Consider the following 22,984-nt stretch of genomic DNA (forward strand, 5'->3'; position numbering starts at 1 on the left):
TAAAATAATTTTTATTCCGGACTGCGGGTCTTAATCTACTATGGCCATGTTCGTTTGTACATCTGGAAGATGCATCCAGATGGTCCATCTAGATGTCTTATCCAGATGGAAGTCCATCTAGATGTCTTACCCAGATGTTTCATCTGGATGTTGTTCGTTTCTTCATTTCGTCCATGCATCCAGATGAATCATCTGAATGCAACTATGTTCGTTTGCTTTTCATTTTTTAACTTCCATCTGCATCCAGGTGGAGTTGTTAATAAAATAACTAAAATATAATTTTTTACGTTTCGGCGGAAAAATAGCATTTTTACGGTTTTGGCCGAAAATATTTTGTGGTTTTTGAGGAAATATGTGTTTTTCGCGAAAAAGTGCATTTTTATGGTTTTGGGGGAAAAATATGTTTTATGGGTTTGGCGGAAAAATACGTTTTTGCGGTTTGGATGGAAAAGTGTGTTTTGAAGTTTTGGCGGGAAAAGTGTTTTTGACACGATTTTGGCGGGATTTTTTTTTTGCGATTTTGGCGGGAAAAGCATTTTTGCGGTTTTGGCGGGAAAATATACTTTTTCCGGTTTTAGCGGGAAAATACAGTTTTCCGGTTTTGGCCGGAAATTGCGCTTTTCCGGTTTTGGTGGAAAAATACGTTTTCCGGTTTTGGCGGGAAAATATGTTTTCCGGTTTTGGCGGGAAAATACATTTTTCCGGTTTTGGCGGGAAAATGCGTTTTTCCGGTTTTAGCGGGAAAATGCGTTTTTTCCGGTTTTAGCGGGAAAATACGTTTTTCTGGTTTTTGCGGGAAAATTTCATTTTCCAATTTTGGTGGTAAAATTGTGTTTTTAGTGTAGGCGGAAAAATACGTTTTTTCCCGTTTTGGCAGAAAAATTGTGTTTTCGGTTTTGGCGAATGCATTTTTTTTGTTTTGGCGGGAAAATATTTTTTGCGGTTTTGGCCAGAAAATGCATTTTGGAGTTTTGGCGGGAATATGCGTTTTTTGGGTTTTGGCGGGAAAATGCGTTTTTCGGTTTTGGTCGAAAAGTGTGGTTTTACTGGTTTAGCCGAAAAATGTGTTTTTATGAAAATGTGTGTTTTATGTTTTTTTGCGGAAAAACACATCTTGTGGTTTTGGCGAGAAAGTGTGTTTTTCAGTTTTTGCGAGAAAATGCATTTTTTTTGTTATAGCGGAAAATGTATATGCAAAAAAATAGAATTTACGGTTTGAAATTAATATTTTTATTTTAAAATGTCATTTTTGTCATTTATCATTTTGGACTGAACTAGATGCATCTGCATCTAGATGCACTATCAAGACTCACATTCATTTGGATGAGAATTTGAAATGAGTTTTTAAAAATTCAGCTGGATGATCCATCTAGATGTAGCATTATAATGCATAAAACGAACATCAATTTGCATCTTCATCCAGATGGATCACCTGGGTGAGCAGACGAACAGGGTCTATCATGGTAAAGCTAGAGAAACAGTATGCGCTCACCTTAAATAATCCACCTTTGCATTGTTTTAAGAAAATAAGTCAATTAGCCCAAAATCCTATTAGAACTTAGTAATTAGGAAACTACCCATGAAACATTTTGTGTACGTTGCAAGTGGAACAAAGCAAATTACCAAACAGTCCTTCAGTTGATTTAAACAGAAAAATTAAAATAGGCCGACTTCCAAAAGATTAATGGGGAGAGGGGCTAGTAATTAATCATTAATCTAGGTCTTATCTCCTCTCTACTTTTTTTTTTCTGGACTAAATCCTCTCTACTTTTTTTTTCTGGACTAAATCCTCTCTACTTTACGTTGTCTATGAAAAATATGCAAATTTATGGAAATACCCAATACAGTGTTTTTGGGAGTTTGGCAAACTATTTATGAGCGTGTATTTTACCCTACTGTGTATTTTACCCTACTAACCCTCTCTTTGCTAGCAGAAGATTTTTTTTTAAAATTTCTGGATACCATTTCCAAATAAACTCCATCAGAGTAAAAATTTACAACCAATATAACCTCCGTAGAAAAATTAAATTTTTTGTTTGAACAACTAAGAGAAAAAATACATTTTTAAACAGATAAATCGGAAATGCTTTATGAGAGAATTTGAAACATGTGTGAAACAGACGAGATTATGTTTGTACGGTGGTTGATAGGTCATATAGGGTCTTCGAGGGGATCGGAGGAGGAAGAAAACAGAAAGTAGGGTTACAGTTTCAATTTCAATTTGGGAAAAAAAGGGGCTATAGGTAATGAACACGTATAAGGGAAGTCGACCACTTCCGAACATACGTTTAACTACATAACTACATCATTTTTTTTTTTGTAAAAGGGCTTTCAGCTACATCATGTTTTATCGTTTAGCTTTTCGATTCACATATAATATATTGAAACAGAGGGAGTATATGTTAGCCGGCTAAATGCATTAATAGATTTGCATGAAAATTTAATACATTTTTATCGATGGTAACTGATATGGTTAGAGAAAATTTTATCCAAGACAAAAAGAATAATAACTGGCTAAATTTTGTTTAGGCCATCTATTAATGTATGTAGCCGGCTAACATGTATATATTCTATAGCACAAATTTTAATATATTTTTTTAACAAAATTAGTTATTTGTTTTTATTGATATAGGAATTTATAGCAGGCCTTGAACGAAGAATTAGCAAGCTATTTAAGTGTTTAGATTTATAGAGGAATTTGTAGCCCGATATAAAATTTGGTATTTCTGATGATGATTGTTATGGTTTAGAACAAATTTTATATTAGACAAAAAATTAATATCCGCCTAAGTTTTTTATATAGGAAATAAAATCAATTATGTCGTGACATAATACAAAAATAAGAATGGGTTTTGTGGAATCTGATTGGGATGGGTTATGTAGTATGGTTCGAGGCCTTTTGATGTTCATGGTTTTTGTTTCTTAATTGCTTGTGGTCTAGCCAGCTTGTCTCAGACGGAGACGTATGCAAAGCTTCTATTTAATCCGAAAATTGAGATAGATGGAGAGACGAACATAAGAATATATATAGCAGAAAGGCTTAGATAGGAATTATCGAAATTGAAGGTTTTAAAGAACAGGGATAGGTTACAACTTGTCTGACAATAAACTTTACGTGTAACTATAGTTAATCCGAAAATTGAAAAAAGAAAACCAAAAAAAAATCCATAAATTACTATAGGGTTAAAATCGTCCAATAAATATCGATAATAACGGAGAAGTAAGTCGATGGGTATTGAGCTAAATAGGGTAAAGTGCTAATGTGTGGAGTGCAATTTCTCAAAATAAAATCAGTTTCTACTTTCTAGTTTCCATAAGGAAAATAAAAATCGATGGAACCGTCTCTTGAGCATGTGATGCTCGTATCTTTCCCAGGCCAAGGGCACATAAACCCTCTACTTCGTCTCGGAAAGCTCATAGCTTCGAAAGGCCTACTTGTCACCTTTGTCACCACAGAGCAGCCATGGGGAGAGAAGATGCGTCAAGCCAACAAGATTCAAGACGGCGTGCTCAAACCGGTCGGTTTAGGTTTCCTCCGGTTCGAGTTCTTCAACGATGGGTTAGCCGACGATGACGAAAAAAGAACCAATTTCCAAGCCTTCCGACCACACCTTGAACTTGTCGGAAAACGGGAGATCAAGAACCTCATCAGGAGATACGAGCAAGAGGAAAAGCAACCTGTGAGGTGTCTTATAAACAACGCTTTTGTGCCGTGGGTGTGTGACGTGGCTGATGAGCTTCATATCCCTTCGGCTGTTCTATGGGTCCAGTCTTGCGCTTGTCTCACCGCTTATTATTATTACCACCACCGGCTAGTTAAGTTCCCGACCAAAACTGAGCCGGAGATTAACGTTGAAATCCCAAGCTTACCTTTGTTGAAGCATGGCGAGATCCCAAGCTTCCTTCACCCTTCATCTCCCTTTGCAGCTTATGGAGAAGTCATTTTAGACCAGCTCAAGCGACTTGTAAGCCACAAGCCTCTCTTTGTTTTCATAGACACTTTTCAAGAACTCGAAAAAGAGATCGTCGACCACATGTCTAACCTCTGTCCTCAAGTCAAGTTTAGCCCTCTCGGTCCTCTCTTCAAGATGGCTCAAACTATAAGCTCTGACGTTAAGGGAGACATCTCCGCGCCAGCGAGTGACTGCATGGAGTGGCTCGACTCGAGAGAACCATCCTCAGTCGTTTATATCTCCTTTGGCACTATAGTCCACTTGAAGCAAGAGCAGTTCGAGGAGATCGCTCATGGTGTTTTGAGCTCTGGTTTGTCCTTCTTATGGGTGGTCCGGCCTCCTATGGAAGGTTCAAGTGTGAAACCATATGTATTGCCTCGTGAGCTTGAAGAGAAAGGGAAAATCGTTGAATGGTGTTCACAAGAGAGAGTGTTGGCTCATCCTGCGGTTGCTTGCTTCTTAAGTCACTGCGGATGGAACTCGACAATGGAGGCTTTGTCTTCGGGAGTTCCCATGGTCTGTTTTCCGATGTGGGGAGATCAGGTGACTGATGCTGTGTACTTGGTTGATGTTTTCAAGACAGGAGTGAGACTTGGCCGCGGAGCGGCTGAGGAGAAGATTGTTCCGAGGGAGGTTGTGTCGGAGAAGTTGCTTGAGGCCACCGTTGGGAAAAAGGCGGTGGAGATTAGAGAAAGCGCACGGAGGTGGAAGGAAGAAGCGGAGGCAGCCGTGGCGTACGGTGGATCATCGGATAGGAACTTTCAAGAGTTTGTGGACGAGTTGGTTACGAAATCTATGGTGGCGAGAAAAGACAACGGAGAATACTCATGATGATGTCACGTAATAGTCCAAATTGTTGATGTAACTCCGAAACCTAGACACCACTACAGTATGTCAGTATTCATATTATCTTTTTCTTTTTCCTTTTGGGTAAATAACACATCAAATCCCATCTCATGCTCTAGTGATGTCGATCTATCAATTTTTACATTCTATTTCATCACTTCGAGCCACAAGCACTTAGATTTTTAAAACCATTTTGATGCATTAAACTAATGTCGCCATATGGCTTTAAGGTCATTTAGTATTTTATAACTTTGATGGAAAACCATAGAATATTACAAAACTTGCAATCTTAAAGTAACCAAATAACGCAATAAGCGGAAGACGGAAGTGATTCTAAGAATGATTTTGAAGTTATGATTACTATGTTCTCTTGAGACATATTTTCCTTCTCGTCTAGGTTCTTCAACTTGCGGTTCACTGTCGCCTTAAGTTCTGGTTGTTTAGTTTCATTTACTGCATTTGGCTACTAGTTATCTAAACTATACTAAAAGGAGAATATCTTCCCCACTAAAACTATCCACGTCATCTAATTAAATCATCCAATAACAATCATTTTTTCTGCCACGTCTGCTATGTTTCGGCTCATCCCTTAGCCCAAATTAAACTTCACATCGAAATCAACTTCGACTATGATTCATCTTCCTCGATTCTCAGCCGTTTTTTTTTTCTTCAAGTTTTCATTCTTCAACGCCTCGTAACTAATTAGGGTGTGGAAGAGCTATCTCTTCTCTTCATCTCTTCGTCTTTTTTTTTTTGCTCAAACATCTCTCCGTCTCTATCTCTTCCTCCATGTCTCTCTCTCTATGTCTCTCTCTCGATGATGAATCAACAAGGCCATCCCGAACCTGATTCCGAACCTCCTCCGACGATACCTTCGAGTCGGTGGGTGTTGAGATGAGGAATGGTGAAGAAACTAAATGTGTTTTTCCCTTGACGAGTCTCCTTTGCAGTTTGGTGGGTTTATTGAAAAGTTAAGGTCTTTTGATCCTGTTTCGTGTTCTAATTCTCTGTAGGTAAGGTTCTTTACTGAGAAAATGTTTTGGGTGATGCAGATCTTTGATAGTTTTCAGAGAAGTATCAACTTTTATTGAATTGTCGCTCATCTTCTTTTTAATTATCAATAGGGTGACACAAAGGGATCAGCAAAATGTGGGGATGCAAATTCAAAGAAAGATGGTCAATCAAGCCAAAATGGCCAGGTACAGACACCTGGTCTTTCATATACTCGAGTTCCTTCAAAAGCATCAGCTTTACCCTGATGAGCAGATCCTCAAGTTCAAGATCGAGCTTCTGAACAAGACCAACAAAAGTCTCCACCACACAGAAGACGCTCCCCAAGATATAATAATGTCTGTGAAAGTTTGCCTCTTTCGTCTTTGTTGGTTGGTTGGTTGATGATGAATGTTTCTGGTGATAGATATGGAGGAAGGGCTGCACCGCTCGTGACGTTCCTTTTGAACCCTAATGTTGTCCAGGAGCTAAGAGGTGATAAGCAATACAATCTCCAGATGCTGAAAGAACGTTACCAGGTTGTGATTTTGTGTTGTTTCGTTTGTGTTTAGTATCGAGGAACTCAGTTTTGATGTGTAATATTTTTTATCAGATTGGTCCAGACCAGATTGAATGTGGGAATTACTCAGCATAAACTTGTGCCTGAAGAAACTGTGACGGTTATTGACTCCCGCTGTGGTGAAAAAATTTCAGTTTACAAGGTTTGTATGCAAAGATCAATTTTAAACATGTCCCACATTTTTTTAGCTCATCTAGAACTTTGCCACTTTCGTCATTTTCAGGGTTCTGGTAACGATTCTATTACCCAGCAGTTTGATGCTTGTGCTAGCTGGTGGACACAGGGGCCAGATCCTGCTTTCCAGGTCATCTGTGCCTATTGTTTTGTATCTTAATGCTTATCTTTTCTTGTGGTGAATCTTCTGAAGTTTATTTTGAAATTTTCTTTAGGCGGTTGCAGGCTGAGCTAGCTAGAGAAATGGCTTACACTGCTGCTAGGTTCGGGCATGTTATGTTCCCTGAGAATGTATATGAACCTGCCTTGAAATGTGCTGAGCTCTTGATAGATGGAGTGGGAAAAGGTTTCTTCTCTCACATTGTTTCTATTATTTTTTTCAAGCATTGATGGGAGGGCTAATTAGTTTTATACATGCAGGCTGGGCTTCTCGAGTGTACTTCTCAGATAATGGATCCACAGCTATCAAAATTGCCCTGAAGATGGCGTTTCGTAAGTTTTGTGTTGATCATGAGACCCTATTGGAATTTTCTGAGGGTAGAGATGAGAAAAAACATATTGTGGTTAAGGTACAACCATTTTGCTAGTGCTCAATGATACTTAGACGCTTTAATGTTGTATCTGTTAGCGTACGTTAGACTTAAACAGTGTGTACTTACTGAGATGTGCGTTGTATTTTTAGGTCCTAGCTCTTAGGGGGTCTTACCATGGGGATACTTTAGGAGCAATGGAAGCACAAGCACCATCACCTTACACAGGCTTCCTCCAGCAGCCGTGGTATGGACGGAGTTTTTTTCTTTATCGCTTTTCATGATTCCGACTTGAAATTTCTCTAATGAATTTTATTGCTTAGATAGAAATATCATTCCTTAAGGATGAACGATATCATGATTACATCACCTGTGAATATTCTCATTGTCTTGCTTCTCTTTGATTAGGTTTGCATCTATCTTTGTATTTGTAGGTATACTGGAAAAGGTCTGTTTCTGGATCCTCCTACTGGTATCCTCTTCAATGGAGCTTGGAATCTCTCTCTCCCTGAATTTTTTGCTGAAATAGCCCCAGAAGAATATGGAAGTAAATATCATAATTTCCTCTCCTCTCTCTGTTATCCTCCTTTACATATATTTTAGCTGTGTGATTTAGTACTCCCAAACTCTTACAGCCTTCAGCACTCGTGATGAGATTTTCGACAAGAGTAGAGACACATCAACTCTTGCAACAACCTATTTGGCCTATGTATCAAAACAGCTACAAGAGTATTCTGGAAATACACAATCCGCCCATGTTGGAGCACTGATAATAGAACCAGGTATGACTATGATAGTATATCCATAAGTATGACTTCAGATATTCAGTAAGGCTTAGCATCGTGCTATCTAAATTGCTAGATTCAAACTACTATTTTATTAAGGTGGCTGATTGTATCTGCAGTGATCCATGGTGCTGGGGGAATGCACATGGTTGATCCTCTCTTCCAACGAGTTCTGGTCAACGAGTGCAGGAACAGAAAAATTCCAGTAATTTTCGATGAAGTGTTCACAGGTTTCTGGCGTCTTGGAGTAGAGGTAGTATATATATTTTATGTCATCTTGTGTTATATATTTTCATTCTGCTAACAAAGTTACAATGATATTACCAAAGACTCCTGTCGAACTTCTCGGTTGCAAACCGGACATAGCTTGCTACGCCAAACTGATGACTGGTGGAATGATTCCTTTGGCTGTAACTCTTGCCACAGATGCTTTGTTTGATTCATTTTCTGGAGATCCAAAGGTAAGAAAAGTAGAAGAACCATCTTCATGCTTTTCTTTTCTTCCGCTTGAAGATATCTAATCCTCTTTCTTGGTTGTAGCTGGTTGTAGCTTCAAGCACTGCTTCATGGTCACTCATACTCAGCTCATGCTATGGGATGCGCAACAGCCGCCAAAGCCATCGAATTGTTCAAAGATCCAGAGACTAACCATAACATCATCCCACAAGGAGGAATCTTAAGAGAGGTACTAAGACAAAATATAAACATCTTTGTGTCAGATGATCAGTAATCAAACATCTCTAAATGGGTTTCAACCGTACACATGTTTTTGTGCAGCTGTGGGATGAAGAACTGGTGCAGCAAATATCATGTCACAGTGCGGTTCAAAAGGTGGTTGTAATAGGAACCCTTTTCGCTCTAGAACTTAAAGTAGATGCTTCCAACTCCAGGTAAAGATCTACTGAATCTCTTTTAAAAAGCATTGTCTTGAAGAACCAGACTTTTGGTATCTCATATGGTTTGTGTTTTGCTCTGCATGTGTTTTAGGTATGCTTCGTTGTACGCAAAGTCTCTTTTACAGATGCTCAGGGAAGATGGAATCTTCATGCGGCCTCTAGGAAACGTCGTGTACCTCATGTGTGGCCCTTGCACGTCTCCTGAAATTTGCCGGGAGTTGCTGTCTAAGCTCTACATAAGGTTTGGAGAATTTAATAGGGCATAGTACTCCACATTGTTTTTAATATTGTATTTAATTAGAAAACAGTTTATCCATAATTGTGTTCCAATATACAGAAGTCCAAAGCCACATAAGACTTATTTACTATAATGTTATCAAAATTATATTAGAACAAATTTACAAAAACAACATATATACATTCTAAGAAGAGTTTTTTTCTTGTTTACCCTAGAGAACGTGGGTTCACCAGCTAATTATCTGTCATATCATATATATATATATTTTTTAGAAAAAGCAAAATCACAAAAATTTGCTAAGTTATATTCTGTTTTTAAAACTAAAAGAAAAGTAAAAATAAATTAAAAAAATAGTACTAGCTGCAAAAAATGAGTTTTTTAAAAACATTATTAACGCTGTCAGTAAAATTACACTAAGTCCTAAAGTCTAACCATTAAACCCTAAACCTTTTGGTAAATCCTAAACTCTAAATCGTAAAAACTAAACAATAAATCCTAAATACTAAATCCTAAACGCCGTGAGCAAAACTCTAAATCATAGCCCTAGGGTTTAGGATTTACCCTATAGTTTAGGATTTACCAAAGAGTTTAGAGTTTACCCAATGGCTTAGGGTTTACCCAATGATTTAGGGTTTATCCAAGGGTTTAGGATTTACCCAAAAATTTAAGGTTTAGTTTTTAGAGTTTAATGTTTAGGATTTAGGATTTATTGTTTTGTGTTATAAAAAATTTGTACTATTTTTTTTTTTTTAACATAATATAATTTGACAATTTATTATTATTTTGTTTCTTTTTTTTCAACTACTGAATATGAGCTCGCGGATTTTTATTGGTCGGTGAATAAATAATTTTTCTAAGAAATATCAAAGTACGGATCAATAATTTTTCTAGATTTAAATTATTGGTCACTAATAATAGTATTATTACGTCACTTCCAATCAATATTAATATTATTTTATAATTTAATATTTTTACTATTTAATAATGCATAGACAAATTTTAAACGGTTTCAGTTTTAAAACAATTATCAATCATCAATTTTATAAAATTTACGTAAAACAATAATAATAAATACAGGTGCATTATTGAACAAAATTGTTTGTTCTGATGTGTTTACTTATATGAAATTTTAATCCCTAAAATGTTTCAAATCTTATACAAAAGTAAAGTTTGCCAAACATAATAAAAGAAAAGTAATTCAAACTATCTTCCTAATTTTACTGTGATAGTCAGGTTACTCTTTTTCATTTCATGTAATAGAAACTTATTTGAGATTAATATAAATAAAATTTTAAAACGATAAATAAAATTTTAAAACTAAATTTTCCCATTTATACAAAATATTTACAATGAAAGTAAAAATAGTAAGTTGCAATTGATTAAATAAACACAATTAATTTAAAATTAAGATGATAATTTACATGTGAAAAAAATATGAAAAAAAATTAAAAATATATTATCCGCGCGTAGCGCGGAAAAACAATCTAGTCTGTGTAATTACTGTAAAATTTAACATTTTACCACAAGAATATTTTTTATTTTAGTTTAACTGTTGCTCACTCCTTTTCTTAAACTTTTTGGGTTTGCTTAATTGATATCTTGCTTTATTTATCTCTTACCTTCCATCAATCATGTGAGCGTTTGGCTCACAATCTTTTGAATGTTTATGACATTATGGTGACCAATTAAGGCATTATCTTCGGGTATGCTTAGATTTGCTACGGCCAATAGCATTATATTTGCTACGGTTTTGGTGGGAAACATAATTTTACAGTTTTGGAAAAACTCCATAAATGTATCGTTTGATGGAAATCATAATTTTGCTTATGATGAAAAAGATCGTTTTATGGTTTTGCCTGAAAATGTAATTTTATGGTACTGGAATATATAATTTCACAATTTCTGACGAAAAGCATAAATATACCGTCTAACTATGAATACTATTGCGATTTCATAGCTATGCCCATCTGGATATGATCTCTCTTGAGGTTGGATATTTTTTGAATCATAGTCCATTATTGATAACCCCCAAAAATAATGGTCCGTGTGGATAGTCTAAAATGGGCTGGACGGACTAATTGACACCATTAGTTCGATAAGCTTGAATCGTTTGTTCCTTGTCTGTGTTGAAGCGAATAAGACATAAAATTTTGTGATTACTTGGATAACATTAATTTGGTTGCAGAGACGTTTTTGTTGATTTGTCTATTGTGGTTTGTTAGGTTTATTGGTTATTTGATTGACATATATGAATTTTCAGGCATGCATGATGTCATTTTGTTTGCATCTTTGTTGTATTGATCGTGTGTAATTGACATATATCTGCGGATTTCACTTAAAATTGTCACCTTTTTTCAAGTAGAAATAGTCTGAAGAATACATTCATCTGGCTCATTTAGTTTAAAGTTTCCAAAATGTCATATGGAAAATTTCAAGATATGGTTCTCATCATATAGGTCGGTTGTTTATTTGATTTGCATAAATGCAGTGTTTTGAAACATGTACCAGACCCACGGTCGAACCGGTAAATCTGGTGACACGGCATGTAATCAGGTTTGGGTTTAAGGAAAAACCCATGATATAAAACTCGTTAAAATCCACAAAAAACTGTTACAACCGGAATTTGGCTACCGACTGAACTACTGGTTGAACCAATACGATTTAATTATTTTTTCTTGGATTTTTTGGTTACATTATTAGAATATGTTTTCTATTCTAATTAAGAAGTTTTTTTTTCAAACTAATTAAGAAGTTAAGTTTTTAGTTTCTTTCAAAAATAAAAGATCGTATGATCATGTGGATTATGAATCTATTAACAAAACTAGTTAGTGTAATTTGGCATTAGCTTATTTTTGTTATCAAAAATTTATTACAATTTATATTTTACTTTTGGTTTATTTTGGATTTAAAATTTAATTTAATTATTCACACTAGACATTTAAATACTTAAAATTTTTAAGTCTTGATATATTTTTTATTATTTGTCATAACTCTTAACTTGTTACAAAATTGTTAAATAGTCTATTTTTATATATTTTGTTGTGAAATGAAAATAAAAAAAAATTTAAATAATTTTCCAAATGGTTTTTAACACATAAAACATTTTTTAAATTTTTCAGTAGCTAATATATTATTATATAACAAAATTATTTAATTTACTAACTTGTAGTTCACCTGCGGTCAATCGAATAATCCGGTGATTTTGTAAGTTGTTTGGGTCGGGTTTCAAAACATTGATAAAATGATCGGATAAATGTGAGAATATCATCAACTGTGTATAGTGATGGCTCTCAGAAACGGTAAAATATTGTTTTTTGAAAAATAACTAAACCGCTAGAAGATTAACACATGAAAACAAATATCTCGTGAAGAGATTTAAAAAAAAATATTATTTCATCTTTTTTCTTTTTACTTTTTTTTTTAATTTTAATTGTGAGAGTCTCATGAAAAGTTTTCATTGCGATGCTTTTACGTAACGTTTGGTTAAGACCCCAACCTAAGAGCGTCTTTAACCCAGAAACATCTTTTGAGATAATTTTTTTTTTTTTGTCTGATTTTTAAAAAAGTTAAAAAAATTAACCAATCGCAGACCGTCACATGTCAGTGGGATCCGCGAACAGTGCAAACAACACAACGGCATCGGTGTTTATATAAGCTGCATAGGCACTGGTTTTTTCAATTTAGTGGGACCCACCCCACTATTTTGTTAATTTTTTTGTAAGCTTCCTCCCTAAGCACCTTGGGATAAAAATGTTCTTAGCGGAATATAAAAACTGTTTCTTAACTTTTAATTAAAAAATTAAGAATGACTTTTAAATAAAATATTCTGTTAAAAAGTTAAAAGTTAAAAAACGGTTTATTATATTATGTTAAGAACACCAACTTATGAACCCTCCAATAAATATGCTTTGTAGATACTAATTTATAAGTGTCAAGTTTGGTTCTCATTTGAGAAAAGTTGGTTCTCATTTGAAACTTTTAAAAATAAAAAATTGCATAATAAAGATAAACTATAATTGCAAATTAATATTCTACGTTGACAACTTGATATCTCTGTTTGTTAAAAAAAAAAAAAAAAAAAAACCTTGATATCTCTGTGACCATGTTGATAATTTTCTAATTAAATTAAAGTTATACGTTCATATCTTTTAAATTAAATTAAGATTGAGAAAAACGAGAGTGGTAAGTAAGGTGTGAGGTGCTGACAAAGAAAAAAACAAAAGAAGATGTGCGTTAGAGAAAGTGAGTGAGTAGGTCTATAAACGTTTATGCGCTTCTATAAATAAAGAATGGTGCTAAGTAGGTCTATTTTGTAATACAAGTCTTCATAAAAATAATTGTTACCAAATTTGAACAAAGATGGAGTTGGAATCTTCTTCACATTCGAGTCCAGTTCATGTAATGCTCGTGTCTTTTCACGGACAAGGCAGCGTCGGTCCTCTTCTTCGTTTCGGCAAGCTAATTGCTTCAAAGGGAACAGTCGTTACGTTCGTCACTACGGAGTACTGGGGGAAGAAAATGAGACAAGCCAACCAGATCGTCGAAGGTGAGCTTAAACCGGCTGGTTCCGGCTCAATCCGGTTTGAGTTTTTCGACGATGGATGTGCAGAAGATGATGTCCGGAGAGGTACCACCTTGTACATGCCACGGCTAGAACAAACCGGGAAACGAGAAGTATCGAAACTCGTGAGGAGATACGAGGAAAAGAAAGAACCCGTCTCTTGTCTGATCAATAACCCGTTTATCCCGTGGGTCGGGGACGTGGCGGAAGAGTTAAACATTCCGTGCGCAGTGCTCTGGATACAATCTTGTGCTTGTTTCTCTGCTTATTATCATTACCAAAATGGCTCTGTTCCTTTCCCAACCGAATCAGCTCCTGAGCTCGATGTAAAGCTCCCATGCGCTCCTGTCTTAAAGCACGACGAGATCCATACCTTTCTCCATCCTTCTTCTCCATTCACCGGAATGCGAGACGCGATTCTTGGGCAGTTTAAGAATCTTAGTAAGTCCTTTTGTGTTCTAATCAATTCCTTCGACGCTTTGGAACAAGAAGTGATCGATCACATGTCGAAACTCTTTCCAATAAAAACCATTGGACCGGTTTTTAAACTCGCTAAGACGGTGATCTCCGATGTAAGCGGCGACTTCTGCAAACCCTCGGATCAATGCCTCGACTGGTTAGACTCGAGGCCAGAATCGTCAGTTGTCTACATCTCTTTCGGGACGGTTGCGTATTTGAAGCAAGAACAGATGGAAGAGATGGCTCATGGAGTTTTGAAATCGGGTTTATCGTTCTTGTGGGTGATACGACCTCCATTACCAGATCTGAAGCTGGAGACTCATGTCCTGCCTCAGGAGCTGAAAGAAGCGAGTGGTAAGGGATTAGGGAAGATTGTGGAGTGGTGTCCACAAGAGCAAGTGCTGGCTCATTCTTCAGTGGCGTGTTTTGTCACTCACTGCGGATGGAACTCGACAACCGAGGCTTTGACTTCGGGGGTTCCGGTGGTTTGTTTTCCGCAGTGGGGAGATCAAGTTACCAACGCGGTTTATCTTATTGATGTCTTCAAGACGGGAGTGAGGCTTGGCCGTGGAGCGGCGGACGAGAGGATTGTGCCGAGGGAGGACATAGCGGAGAAGCTTTTAGAAGCGACGGTTGGGGAGAAAGCGAAGGAGCTGAGGAAGAATGCTTTGAAATGGAAGGCGGAGGCGGAAGCAGCTGTGGCTCCGGGGGGTTCGTCCGAAAAGAATCTCCGGGAGTTTGTGGAGAAGTTAGGCGTGATCAGTGGCTGAATGAGATAAATATTTCTTAGGTAAGAATAAATTCTAAATAAATATTAAAATAATGTCCTATAAAAGGCTATAAAGTATTTATGTTACTGTTTATTGAAAACATGTACTCTCTACCCTGATGTTTCAGGAAGTATTTGTGTTACTGTTTATTGAAAACATATACTCCCTAGTGTTTCAGACTCAGTTTGGAGAGAAGGTAACCTTGTAAGATAATATAAAGAGTCTGAGCTAGACAAAGAGAATATGTGTAAAACGTAATGTTATTTTATTTGACGTATAGCCCAAGGTAATGTACTAACTTACTAATAGACCTTTTGGTTAAACAAGGAGAATGAGTAGTTTTTTTTTTTTTTTTCTCGATTCACGGCAACCTTCAAAAATCGTTGTCTGAAGCCTTCTCCACTAAAGAAAATGAATCTGCCAGAAGTTAGTAATGACGGTCACTCAAGTTTCCCCGCAGTCTCTGTCGGAAACAATACTAAAAAATCAGTGCCGTGCCAACCCTTTCAGGGACCCGAAACAAATATGATAACTTAGCATTAGATTTTCACTATAAAAATTATTTATAATCAAAATATTAATTATATTGTAATATAATATAAAATACTAAAGAAAAATAAAATAAAATAACATTAAAAATGATTATAGTATTTAAATGATTTCACTTTTCGTTTTTTATAAAGCATTTTCTTTTTCTTTTTTAAGATATTTTCAATATCTTAAAAATTATAAGGAAAAAAAAAACAAAAAGCATTCTAATCTATATATGTTAAAATAGGATAAAGTATGCTTTTTTTTTTGTTCAAAGGATAAAGTATGCTAACCATCAATATTCACACTACTAAATTAAAAAAATAAATTATTTTAAATAGAGATACAATTTTTTGGTAGAAACAAATTTGAGAAGACAAAATTAACTAAAAAACTTGAACTTGAACAAATAAAAGGTTATTTTCTTTTATATAAATTTAACAAAAAAAACTATTTTTTGTAATTTTTTGGTTTTGAATTCAAGTAAAAAACATAAGTTTAAACAATTTTCTAGAATTTTCTTAGAAATTTGAGATCTTAATTTTTGTAAATTATGTGGGAACCTAAGGCTAATGCCTTTTTGCTAACACTATAGACACGCCTCTGTAAAGAATTAAGAGTGGATAGTTGACAAACAGCAGAACCAAAAAATACGGGCATGGCCTGCGCAATTTTCGCATCTTTGAGTATCTGCTACAGTGTGTAGTGTGTACTGTAGTCTATGTATCAGTTTTATCAAAATTTGGCTGCTGCTTCTTTTAGAGAGTAACATATTGTGGCTTACCAAAAGGTGTTCCTCTGTTTCTTTTAGTTGGTAAACTCCTTCAGATGTTGGGGTAATGAGCAGTGCGGTGTTGTTCATACAGCAAGATCTCAAAATAATGAGGACATCGACATCCTCAACATAATTTTTCGGCCAAGGAAGCTTGGCATAACATTGGAGCTTCTCTTTGTTTATGGAAATATTGCCTTCTTGTCGGGAACACGGTCAGCAGCAGTCTAGTAGCCATGTCACTCCTCTCTGTGTCGCGTGACACAAATCTTGTAAAGAAACATGCTTGATTACTAATAACCATTTTGAACGAGGAAGTGATGCAACACTTCATAACTCAAAGAACATCTTCATCAAGCTAGACATATATGGCATAGATAATCTTGTCGACATCAAAAGAGTTCAAACGTTGGACATGAGAACCTCAACAGAATGAAAGGCCGACGCTCAGAACACAAGAGCCCATGGGAATGGGGATATGGGATATGTCCAAAATTCAATCCAAAATTCAGTCCAAAATAATAACTGAAAAAATAATTTTTTTTATATTTTAAAATTTAATACCATCAAATTACATGTTCTTTTCAATCGAAAAAATCTGTAAAATTTTAATTTTTTTGCCAAAACCACAAAATAATAAAATAAAAAATCACATTTATTTGTCAAACCCGCAAAATTACTTTCACCGCTAGCGTGGAATTAAACTTTTTTTTTATCAAAACTGCAAAATTACTTTTTCCGCCAAAACTGCGAAATTACATTTTTCTACATGAAAAACAAAATTATATTTTTCAGCCAAAAACTACGAAATCTTTTTTTTTTCTGTCAAAATCACTTAGTTACATTTTCAAGCCAAACCTAAAAAATCACATTTTTCACAAAAAGTGCAAAATCGTCTTTTCCATCAAATTGTGAAATCATATTTTTCGTCAATACTGTAAAATCATATTTTTCCTCTAAAACCATAAAGAATCATTTTGCCACTAAATTTGTATAGCTACATTTTTCTGCCACAACTCAAAATTATTTTGTCCACCAAAATCACATATTTCGTCTAAAACCAAACTGCAAAATTACATTTTTCCTCTAAAATCATAAAATCTTTTTTCTTCCAAATCACACAAAATCACTTTTACCCACTAAAATTGGAATTACATTTTAGAAAACCACAATTATATTTTCCGTCAAATTTTGGAATTACATTTTTTTGTTAAAACTACAAAATCATTTTTCCCACCAAAAGAATAGCACCATAAAAATAGATATATTTGGAAACTATCAATTAAATTAGTAATAACAAATTGAATTCCCTTGCCTAAAAATCTTCCGTTTCAACCTTTTAAAATGACAAATTTCTTTCATTATTAAAAATGACGGAACGATTGGTAAAGAAAAGAGGTTTTCTTGTTTAAGATTCAAGAATACACATTTGCACATTTCGGTTTTAAACCTTATAATATCTACCCACAAAATCAATCCAAAAGCCAAAAACATAACTTAAAAGCGGATGAAATGTAATTCCGCGATGAGAGCACGTGACAAAGATCACTTTCGTGAAGCGTTTTTTAGGATGGCGGATGTGAGTGAAGAGGAAGGATATAAAGCTTTGCGGATTTTGAGCACATTCCAAGCAGTACCGGCTGCGTGGCCAACCGTGTCTAGCACATCTCTCGTGGCTTCCCCAGCGCTCTCACCCAACCTGATCCATGTTATAATGTGAGATATTCTACTCAACATTGAAGGAGGATGCATGCACTCATATAAACAATGACAAGTACTAAGTGAACACACAACTTGAACTAATACTGATTTATATTTATTAATCTCAACCGTGGACGCCAATGGCAAATATAATAGAAGGGTTCTTTTGCAAATCATTTAAGGAAAATTGAAAACATCTGAAGCAATTGAAACCTCACGCTGTTCAATTAGTTTAATGATTACATCCTTAAACTAATGATTACATCCTTAAACTAATTAGTTTAAGGATGTAATCATTAAACTATAGTTATTTCACATTAATATTAATCTCCAACTGTACAGTATCCTACTAGAGAAATTGCCACAAATACCACATTCATAGTACCACTTTTCATGTTTACACTAACCACTTTTACCATCACATTTAATGAAGGGTAAAATACAATTATACCCTTAGGGTTAACTAATCTAGACTTAGGGTTTAGAGTTGAGGGGTAGGTAGAGTTTTTGGAATATGAAATTTATGATTCTAATAAATATATAAATAATTAAAAAATTTTAAAAAAATTTTAAAAAATAGTTTCAAACATAATTTTCGTTTTTCAAAAAGAAATTTGAAAAAAAATAAAAAAATCGGAAAAAAAAATTCAAAAAAAAAATTAAAAAAAAAAATTCAAAAAAAATTTATAAAAAAAGTTCGAATTTGAAAAAGTATAATTCGAAAACATAAAAAAAAACTTTTTATTTATTTTTTATTTTTATTTATTTATTTTTTTTTCATTTTTTTATTTAAATAAAGATTTATTATATATATAAATAACAAGGGCATAAGAGTCTTTTGCCAGTTAATGAAGAAGGTATTTTTAAAAATGTCTCATTAGTGGTGGTAAAATTGAAAAGTGGTACCATGAAAGTGGTAAACATGTAATTTCCCCATCCTACTATGTATATCCGTATTATGTACACGTATTTAGCTCCTATATACAAGATACTATACACCCAATAGTAGTCATAAATGTGATCTAGAGTTAGACTTTGCAAGTGAAACTTACCTCTCGCTAACCATTCTAGTTGTAGCTTTGGATGTAGCAGAAAAAGTTTGTCTCTCTGCAGCTTCAGCAGCATCTAGTATTTTATCTAATTTCGAAATCAAATTAGATCATTTTAGTAAATCATTATAAAGATAACCGAGTGAAACCAAATAACTAGTAATTTGACTTACTAAGAGCATCAACTGAAGCCAGGAGAACTTCCCCTGGAACCATTGAGAAAAAAGCTTTTCCTGGCTTTGACTTCACAATAGGAGCCATCACCGAACCACTCACCACTCCCACACCATTCAACATAGTCTTGCTCAGTTTCTCAGTAGCTCTGGAAAGTTTCCTCACTCTGTATACTATATGGTTCAATAAGAGATAAAAATAAAGAATCACACACACTATTGAGAAATTATTATTAATACCGTTGAAGATTCTTGTTGATTTGGTTCTTGTTCGTGGTCGCATTTCTTTTCGACGACGCACCACTCTTCTTCTCAGCCTTCGTAATCATAGTTTCACCTCCTTTGTTAACCTGTTTTCACGTAAAACAAAACCCATGATTCAGAATCAGAACCGAACCGGCCTACAAAAACCCGAACCCGATCATGTTCGGGTTATAAATAATAGATACCAAAATGACATTTAAGGGCTAAAGTACCCGAAATCCGAACTAATATCCGAAAATGTGAAGTTAATTAAATCCATTTTATCTAATTGGATGATTTAAATCCAACCCGTTATATTAAAAAGACATTTCCTAAAATGTACAACCCTAATTATGAAATATCTAACGAATTAAAAATTAGGGGAGATTCGATAAACCTGATTAGTGTAAGCATTACTGCATTTGAACATCCCTCTAATGATATGCCCTGTCCCTCCAGCAATGGCTTTAGCCACGACATTGTTATAATCTTCAATCCTAGGCGCAAACTCTTTCCAATCGATTCCATTGTTAACACGCGAAGAAGAAGAAGACGAAGAAGAGAAACACGAGTTCTCTCTCAAGAAGTCGTCTAGCAACTCGAGGCTGTTCACGAAAACAACGTCGTTTGGGTCTCGAGGGAAGAATGTGACGCCGTAGCTGAGTGGGTCTCCGTCTTTCACCGGAAGCGTGAAGAGGTAGTCACGAGCGTCGAGTTTCACCACTGGCTCGTCTTTAATCACCGGCCACTGTAGGTCGTTTCCGATCCTCACGACCATACCTAGAGCTACGCCATTTTCTGAGACCTGTACAAGCTCGAAGTCTCCGGCGGCGAGCTCCACCGCTTCGGATCCGTCGATGAGATGGGCTCTGCATCCCTGAATCTGTAGTAGCACTTCTTCTCTTACGGTTTGGTGATGAATGGTGCCTTGATGTCCGTACGAAGGTGGTGGTGGTTTAGTTCTTGGAGTATTTGATCTGAAACATCTCATTGTGTTTTCTTTTCTGAGGTTTCTGATATGTGAGGATTGAAGATTGATTTTTTTCAAAGCCTTATTGGAAACTTGCATTAAAGTGCTTTTTTTTCTGAGTGAACTAAAAAGACAAAGACAAAGAGACATATCAGTTTTTATTTTACTTTAATAGTGCTAGGACCCAACCTGACACACTTATGTTTGGCAATTAAAATTGGGTTCATTTTGCATCTCCAATAATTCATCAAAAATAAGGAAATTTAAATAAATATTTATACAATCAATACAATTAAAACATGATCATTAACTTAATGAAAATTACAGTTTTTTCAAAAACATCCTTAATTTTATAAAGGATTAATAGAATTCATTAATGGCATTTAAGTTTTTTGGTTTTGGGCCTACGAATACACCTAAATAGATCTATTAATAATGAGTCTATATATATTTAAAAAATAAATTAACTTTAAATTTAATATAAATATAAATATATTATGAACTATAAATAAATTAACAAACATGAAAATATCATTTTCCTTAATATATGTATCAATATTCAAAATAGATCATTTGAATATTATACAGACTAGAGTTTTTAAACGCGCTACGCGCGGATAAGATATTATATGTATTTCTCAATTCTAAAAAAATAATATATAATATTGTATTATATTATTTAAAAATATAAAATAAAGCTACATAACATAAATATATATTTTTTTTAATTTTCTTTGTGAAAATCATTATGTTGTTTGATTGTTGTACTTGATTCGCATATTTGCATAGATATATGTGATAGATGAATAACTATATTTTTATTATCAGTAAATAATATATATTTATTATATAATATAAAAAAATGAAATTATTTACTTTTTAAATAAACTTGTCTCGTGTTGGGGATTCGGTTATAGACATATCATATTCGAAGGAGACATTTTTACAGTTATCAATCTTCTTAACAATCAAGAAATAAATCTGAATATCAAAACAATATCTCATACGATCTCTTTGTGAAATAACTGCTCTGAAGAAATTGAATTTAGGCATCAAAAAGGACTGAAAATATATGTGCATATGTGTTATATAAGTCAGCTTTATAAAGTACTATTCATAGTTCATATATCATTTATGTCCATCCTATTTTTTTGTCCATACTTTCTTAAACATCTTGAAATAACTGATGATAATTAATAATAAACTTTTGGCTGGCAAAAAAATATCAAATTTGTCTAAGTGATTTATGTATTTCTCAATTCTAAAAAATAATATATAATATTGTATCACATTATTTAAATAATATAAAATAAGACTACATAACATAAATATATTTTTAAATTTTCTTTGTGGAAATCATTATGTTGTTTGATTGTTGTACTTGATTCACATATTTGCATAGATATTTGTGATAGATGAATAACTATATTTTTATTATCAGTAAATAATATATATTTATTTTATAATATAAGAAAAATAAAATAATTTACTTTTTAAACAACCTTGTCTCATGTTGGGGACTCGGTTATAGACATATCGTATTCGAAGAAGACATTTTACAGTTATCAATCTTCTTAAAAGTCAAGAAACAAATCTGAATATCAAAACAATATCTCATACGATCTCTTTGTGGAATAACTCCTCTAAAGTAATTGAATTTAGGCATAAAAAAGGACTGAAAATAGATGTGCGATGTGTTATCTAAGTCAGCTTTACAAAGTACTATTCATAGTTCATATATCATTTATGTCCATCCTATTTTTTTGTCCATCATTTCTTAAACATCTTGAAATAATTGATGCTAATTAATAATAAACTTTTGGCTGGCAAAAAAATATCAAATTTGTCTAATTATCGCTAAAATATTTTATTAATATTGTCTAAGAAGATTTCAAGTGATATCATAGTTTAATTTTTGTTAGTTTTTTTGTTAATTTTTAGAGTTTTTTGTATTTAAGATTTTTTTCATATTAAGCTTCTATTTCTTTCACTGAATTGATATATATATGTCATAAAAGTTACCATCAAATCAGTTTTACTTATTTATTATTTTGTTTTTAATGAAAATACACTTTTTAAATAATTTAATTTAAAATAAAATTATATATTAATTTGTTGTATTCTAACAATTTGATTGATTTAATTAATTTGCTTTGGTGGATAACTTAAAAAGTTTTCATATGAATCGGGGAAAGCAATCTTATGTTGTTATATTATATTTATTTGTGTATATAGAATCTATATATAATGCTAGTGTAATAAAGAAATAACATTATTTTTTGTAACTTCAAAAAGATACATTATTACAATTTGAAATTAATCAAAATTGAATAAAATGGTAATTAAATATTTGTAAATCTAATTATTTTTTTTATCTTGTTTAGTTGGATTCTCATGAAAAGAAATCGATAGGTTAAACAAATATTTCAAAATTTGTTGTGTTATTGTTTTGTCTATAAATTATAAAATTTATTGAATTGATATATTTAATTATTGCACTCTTAAATAATATTTTATTAAGACATTAGAGAACTATGTTTTGAGTTGTTTTGTGAAAATTGTACAAAAATCTATGCTTTTTCATATTTGTCACGAAAATTTATATTTTAAACTTACTTTTACAAAATTCTTAATTTTGTCACGAAAACAAAAATATATGCTTTTTCATATTTGTCAATGTTCTCACACTTTCAAAGAATATATTAGCTTAGTTACTTACTTATTTTTTTTTACAAAACAAAGTATCGGAGTCTTGAAAGTTGA

At 33.7% G+C, this 22,984-nt stretch overlaps 4 protein-coding genes across 5 annotated transcripts; 3 read left to right on the plus strand and 1 right to left on the minus strand.

The window, feature by feature from the left end:
* The first annotated feature begins 1,126 nt into the window (after positions 1-1,126).
* LOC103870867 (UDP-glycosyltransferase 84A3) lies at positions 1,127-4,956 on the plus strand. The gene has a single exon (XM_033290029.1). It carries the CDS (start codon positions 3,333-3,335, stop codon positions 4,782-4,784), a length of 1,452 nt encoding a protein of 483 aa, XP_033145920.1. The 5' UTR covers positions 1,127-3,332; the 3' UTR covers positions 4,785-4,956.
* A 1,034-nt stretch (positions 4,957-5,990) lies between these two features.
* On the plus strand, positions 5,991-12,410 carry LOC103871196 (bifunctional dethiobiotin synthetase/7,8-diamino-pelargonic acid aminotransferase, mitochondrial). The gene is made up of 14 exons (XM_009149425.3): positions 5,991-6,148; positions 6,217-6,339; positions 6,403-6,511; positions 6,593-6,673; positions 6,769-6,889; positions 6,964-7,112; positions 7,226-7,320; positions 7,508-7,620; positions 7,709-7,855; positions 7,978-8,111; positions 8,188-8,319; positions 8,409-8,543; positions 8,636-8,748; positions 8,846-12,410. Exons 1-14 carry the CDS (start codon positions 5,991-5,993, stop codon positions 9,018-9,020), a joined length of 1,785 nt encoding a protein of 594 aa, XP_009147673.3. The 3' UTR covers positions 9,021-12,410.
* A 653-nt stretch (positions 12,411-13,063) lies between these two features.
* LOC103870878 (UDP-glycosyltransferase 84A1) lies at positions 13,064-15,090 on the plus strand. Its single transcript, XM_009149058.3, has one exon. It carries the CDS (start codon positions 13,352-13,354, stop codon positions 14,780-14,782), a length of 1,431 nt encoding a protein of 476 aa, XP_009147306.1. The 5' UTR covers positions 13,064-13,351; the 3' UTR covers positions 14,783-15,090.
* A 2,340-nt stretch (positions 15,091-17,430) lies between these two features.
* LOC103870887 (senescence/dehydration-associated protein At4g35985, chloroplastic) lies at positions 17,431-20,374 on the minus strand. Of its 2 annotated transcripts, none has more exons than XM_009149070.3 (5): positions 19,649-20,371; positions 19,249-19,358; positions 19,009-19,175; positions 18,839-18,923; positions 17,431-17,784 (listed from the first exon to the last, which is right to left on the minus strand). In XM_009149070.3, exons 1-5 carry the CDS (start codon positions 20,369-20,371, stop codon positions 17,631-17,633), a joined length of 1,239 nt encoding a protein of 412 aa, XP_009147318.2. In that variant the 3' UTR covers positions 17,431-17,630. The 2 variants fall into 2 exon arrangements, 1 of the variants encoding a protein (XP_009147318.2); XR_004457435.1 differs by lacking the exon at positions 17,431-17,784 and adding an exon at positions 17,821-18,132 and having other exon boundaries at positions 18,725-18,923; positions 19,649-20,374.
* Between the last annotated feature and the right edge of the window lie 2,610 nt (positions 20,375-22,984).

This window comes from Brassica rapa, chromosome A01 (assembly GCF_000309985.2).
Source record: "Brassica rapa cultivar Chiifu-401-42 chromosome A01, CAAS_Brap_v3.01, whole genome shotgun sequence".
In the NCBI taxonomy this organism is placed as follows: Eukaryota; Viridiplantae; Streptophyta; class Magnoliopsida; order Brassicales; family Brassicaceae; genus Brassica; species Brassica rapa.